Here is a 4,191-nt window from a genome sequence, read left to right on the forward strand (position 1 = left end):
ACATGGGGGCAGCGGGGAGAGATGGGGCCGGCAGACACGGGACGGGGTGCGGGAGGGGGCACATGGGGGCAGCAGGCGGGTCCCAGCCGCCCCCCCCCCCAGCCCCTTTCAGGGTGTAAACGGGCAGAGTTCGCGGCGCACGGAAAGCGAAAGCGGCTCGGAGCCTGGCCGGGGGGGCTGGGAGGAGGCTGAGCCGCCCGGATCCCGCAGCCCCCGGGATCCCGAACCGGGCAATGCCCCCGGGGGGGGCCGATCCGGCCGGGCAGCCCCTAGGGCAATTCATGGGGCGCCCCCACTTTACCCCCCCGGGATTCCCCCTGCCCCCCCCGCGGATCCCTCCCCCGGCCCCACTTACCCCCGTGCGGACCTCCCCGTCCGCCCAGCCGGGCCCCCCGCAGCCCGCCATGGTGCAGCGACCCCGGGAGCGAAGCACCAGCGCCCGGGACAGCTCCGGGACCAGCCGCGCGCCCCGCCCTCCCTGCAGCGCCGCCCAGCGCCGCCAGGGGGCGTCCGGCACCCAGCGCCGCTGGGAACCTGTCCCGCCCCGCTCTGCCTGGCAACAGGTGATGCCCCGGCCTGGGGGGGAGGGGCTGGGAGTCCCCCTCCCTCCCCCCGGCGTCCCAAGCCGCTTCCCCCATCGATCACCTGCTGGGAGAGGGGCGGGGCTGGGCCCTGACACCGGGTGAGGGGCGGGGGGGGCTCCCTGCCCCGGGCCATACAGGAACCGCCTGGGCGGCTGCATTATGGGGGGCTGGGCCAGGGGCCTGGCAGCTGTGGGGACCCCTATAACCCTGCGCACCCCCTACATCTCACTGGCTGCAGCAGGGGGGTCCAGGCAGGGGGGTGCAGAGCGAGCCCACCCCACCTCACCCCATAGCAGTGACTCCTGCGGCACCTGTGCCATCCATGGGGCTGGCTGGGCTCGGCTCTGGGCCCCGGGACCTGGCCCTTGGCCTCCGGGGTCTCAGCGCCACTCAGGGTCTGTCCACACGGGAATAAAAGCCCCTGGCGCAGGCAGGCAGCCGGGTCAGTTGAGTCGGGCTCGTGGGGCTCGGGCTGCCGACTACACGCTGCAGTGTGGATGATCCGGCTCCCCTGGAGGCCAGGGCCTGACATCTCAGGGAGGGCCCCAGAGCCGGGTTCCAGCCCCGGCCCCAACATCCACACACGATTTCTTGTCCCGCCAGCCTGAGTCAGCCGGCCCGGCCCTGAGACTTGGGGCCAGGGGCCTTTAGTGCAGTGTGGACGCCCCCTCGGTCACTGAGACCTGGCCAGGCCGTGCCCCCCAGCCGCCGGCAGACAGGCCCAGGCAGGCGTGTTACACCGACCAGTGTCCAACCAGCCTCCTGAAATCTCACTGACGGGGGTCGTGTAGGGCCCGAGTAGTGTCTCTGCCCCCGTCAGAGCAGCCGGGCCAAACCCGAGTGGTGCTGTGCCCCCCTGTGCCCCAGGTTGCAACGCCCGGAGCGGGGAGCCGAGCCCAGCCTCTCCCACGGGGCAGGAGCCGCTTCAGCCGGGACGGGGGGATGGGGGTTGAAGTGGGACAGTCCAGCGAATCCCAGGACCCCTGGGGGCTCTGCACTAGCCTGGGGCTGAGGAGGCCTGGGTCCAGCGCCTGGTGCTGCAGGTCGCTGTGTGTGTGCCGCAGGGCCCCCAGCTGTAACCCGGGCCCATAACCCGGGGGGGGGGCAGCAGGGGTGTGACCATAATTACACAACTGCCCATGAGGTGCCCAGAGGCCACGGTGTGAGTCCCATAGCTACACAGCCCTGCCTAGACCCCATGGCCTGGGGTCACTCTGACCCCAAAGCTGCCCTGGGCTGGCTGGGAGCAGAATCCCCCCGGACACACGTGATCTTCAATAACCCCCCAAACTGTAGAGGCTCTGCACTTGAATCACAAACCTGGGGGGGGGGGGGGGAAGGGGGAGCCAGGGGGGGGGGGATTTATTATTTCATGCAACAGTAATTCACACCCCACCTCTGCCCCCGGCGTGGGAATTCCCTGCTCCCCCACCCTGTCAGCTGGGGAGACGCCCCCCGCCCAGGGGGTCTGGGGGGGGCGCAGAGCCCCCAGCCCGGCTGTAATTGTACCGAGCCAGGGGGCGACACTTGCTATGGGGCAAGAGGGGGCATCTCCCCACCCCCTTATTCATAGGTCAACAGGCTCCATTATACCCCTCCCCCGCTCAGCCGGGTCCGAGCTCATCCCATGTAACGCGCTATGGCCCCCCCGGGGCGGGCTCTGAGTTAATCCGGTTTCACTTTCGCTTTCGGGAAGCCGCCTCCTTTCCCAGAAGCGGATCGGGGCAGCCGGGGACTTTCCAGGGCGGGCGGCGAAGCCGGTGCCGGACCCGCCTCTCTCCGCCTCCGCCCCCCACGTTCGCGGCCCCTCGCTCCTCGCCCGGGCCGGGGAGTTGCGGGCGGCGGGTTTCCACGGGGCGGCTGCGGAGCAGGGCCAGGAATTGCCCCCGGCGCCTGGGATCCGCTAGCCCCGGAGGAGCCGCATCCAGACCCCGCCGGGGAAAGGGGGGAGACCCCAAGCAGAGTGGAACTGGATTGGCACGGACAGGTTCTGCGGTCACTCCGGCGCGGGCTCCGGGCGCACTGACCGAGCGGCCGCCAGAGGGCGCCCCCGGGGACCGGCCGCAGCCGGGACTAGGAGACTTGGACACTCGCGGTTGAGAACGGCAGGGACCAGCCGCAGCTGGGACTAGGAGATTTAGACACTCGCTGCTGAGAGCGACAGGGACCGGCCGCAGCCGGGACTAGGAGATTTAGACACTCGCTGCTGAGAGTGGCAGGGACCGGCCGCAGCCTGGGCTAGGAGATTTAGACACTCGTTGCTGAGCGCGGGCAGGGACCGGCCCGGGGATGAAGCTGGCCATGGCCTGGGTCTCCCTGCCCCTGGCGGTGCTGCTGGATTTCCTCACCCTGCGCCTGGCCCTGATGCTCTGCCCCCTGCTGCAGGCCTGGGACCCCCTGGCGCTGGCCTGGGGGGTGGCGCTGGCGCGGTGGGCCCTGCTGAGCCTGAGCGCCCAGGCTGCCCGCGGCAGGGGGCAGGGGCTGCCCGGGGGGCTGCAGGACGCGCTGCTGCCCCTGGCCGCCCTGCTCAGCCTGCTGCTGCCCGGCTACGTGACCCTGCAGGCGCTGGCCCAGCCCCGGGCGCCCCCCTCGGAGCTGCTGCACGGCTGGGGGCGAGGGGACGTCTTCGGCCTGACCTACGGCGTGGCGGGGCTGGTGGCCGCGCTCTGGCACCAGCTGTTCCCCGCCGGGAAGGGGGAGCCGGGGCCCTCGGCCTCGCTGGGCCGTCTGCTGGCCTGCATGAGGCCCGACCTGCTGCGCTTCGTGGCCAACGCGGGGTTCCTGGTGCTGTCCTCGCTCGGTGAGTCGGGGGGACGGTGGCTGTGGGTGCGAGGGGGAAAGGCGCGACGGGGCCCTGATCCTGACTGAGTCCTGTATGCATTACTGGGCCCTCCGACAGGGCGTGTGTGTGTGTGTGGGGGGGGGTCACAGGGTCCTGGGCCCAGTGTGAGTAGTGTCTGCACACTCACAGAACGAAGGCTGTACAAATATAGGAAATAACCCTGAATGGGTGAGAGGTGTCCTCTCTGGACTCTAACCACTAGACCCCACTCCCCTCCCAGAGCTGGGGAGAGAACCCAGGAGTCCTGACTCCCAGCCCCCCCGCTCTAACCCACCAGCCCCCACTCCCCTCCCAGAGCTGGGGAGAGAACCCAGGAGTCCTGACTCCCAGCCCCCCCGCTCTAACCCACCAGACCCCACTCCCCTCCTGGAGAACCCAGGAGTCCTGACCCCATGTGCTGTTGGGTTGCAGGGGAGATGGCGATCCCCTATTACACGGGGCGCATGACCGACTGGATCGTGAGCGAGGACGACCCCTCAGCCTTCGTCCGGGCCATCTGGGCCATGTCCCTCATCACCGTGGGCAGGTAGGGCTGGGGGAGCTGGGGTCACGGGGATGGGGTCAATGTGTATGGAGCGTGGGGAGAAGAGGGGGGTCATGAGGGGTAGAGGGGAGCTGGGGTCATGGGGTGGGGGATCTGTATGACAAGATCCCTGCAGGAATTCAGGGGCAGGTCTGGGGGATCGTGGCTGGGGTTGGGGGGCAGGGAATTGGGGGGTAGGTCTGGGTCGATTGTGGCTGGGTTTGGGGGGCTGGGTTTTGGGG

The 4,191-nt window shown here is 70.0% G+C and overlaps 2 protein-coding genes across 2 annotated transcripts in view; one reads left to right on the forward strand and one right to left on the reverse strand.

The window, feature by feature from the left end:
* The window catches only part of LOC112124555 (proteasome subunit beta type-9-like), a gene marked incomplete at its 3' end in the record, with an annotated part of 4,548 nt that extends 4,142 nt beyond the window's left edge, over positions 1–406 (reverse strand). Inside the window, exon 1 of the mRNA XM_026663359.1 lies at positions 356–406. Within this exon, the coding sequence (XP_026519144.1) occupies positions 356–406 (51 nt within the window). The remainder of the gene's footprint in view (positions 1–355) is intronic.
* Positions 407–2,850: 2,444 nt separating this feature from the next.
* On the forward strand, positions 2,851–3,952 carry LOC112123664 (antigen peptide transporter 1-like; the record flags this gene model as incomplete). Its single annotated transcript, XM_026663360.2, has 2 exons — positions 2,851–3,384; positions 3,838–3,952. Coding segments are annotated over exons 1-2 (626 nt in total), but the record flags the coding sequence as incomplete, so codon positions are not given.
* Positions 3,953–4,191: the final 239 nt, after the last annotated feature.

This window comes from Terrapene carolina, unplaced genomic scaffold, assembly GCF_002925995.2.
Source record: "Terrapene carolina triunguis isolate 2854851 unplaced genomic scaffold, T_m_triunguis-2.0 Scaffold33378, whole genome shotgun sequence".
NCBI lineage: Eukaryota > Metazoa > Chordata > Testudines > Emydidae > Terrapene > Terrapene triunguis.